Below are 335 nucleotides of genomic sequence, written 5' to 3'. Positions count from 1 at the left end.
CCTCGACGGGCGGCAAGGCGGACGACCCGAGTTGGTGCAAGACGCCCAGCGGGCACATCAAGCGACCGATGAATGCCTTCATGGTGTGGTCGCAGATCGAACGGCGGAAGATCATGGAGCAGTCGCCCGACATGCACAACGCCGAGATCTCCAAGCGGCTGGGCAAGCGCTGGAAGCTGCTCAAGGACAGCGACAAGATCCCCTTCATCCGGGAGGCGGAGCGGCTGCGCCTCAAGCACATGGCGGACTACCCCGACTACAAGTACCGGCCCAGGAAGAAGGTGAAGTCGGGCAACAGCTCCGCCAAGCCCGCAGACAAGGCGGACCGGGCCGCC

At 64.8% G+C, this 335-nt stretch overlaps 1 protein-coding gene across 1 annotated transcript in view; it reads left to right on the top strand.

The window, feature by feature from the left end:
• Positions 1 to 2: 2 nt before the first annotated feature.
• SOX4 (SRY-box transcription factor 4) overlaps positions 3 to 335 on the top strand; it is a gene marked incomplete at its 5' end in the record, with an annotated part of 1,162 nt that continues 829 nt past the window's right edge. Inside the window, one exon of the mRNA XM_010708308.2 lies at positions 3 to 329. Within this exon, the coding sequence (XP_010706610.1) occupies positions 3 to 329 (327 nt within the window). The remainder of the gene's footprint in view (positions 330 to 335) is intronic.

The sequence above is a fragment of the Meleagris gallopavo genome, chromosome 3 (genome assembly GCF_000146605.3).
Source record: "Meleagris gallopavo isolate NT-WF06-2002-E0010 breed Aviagen turkey brand Nicholas breeding stock chromosome 3, Turkey_5.1, whole genome shotgun sequence".
In the NCBI taxonomy this organism is placed as follows: Eukaryota; Metazoa; Chordata; class Aves; order Galliformes; family Phasianidae; genus Meleagris; species Meleagris gallopavo.
The sequence above is the reverse complement of the archived record's forward strand: the minus strand, read 5'-3'. Positions and strand labels throughout refer to the sequence as shown.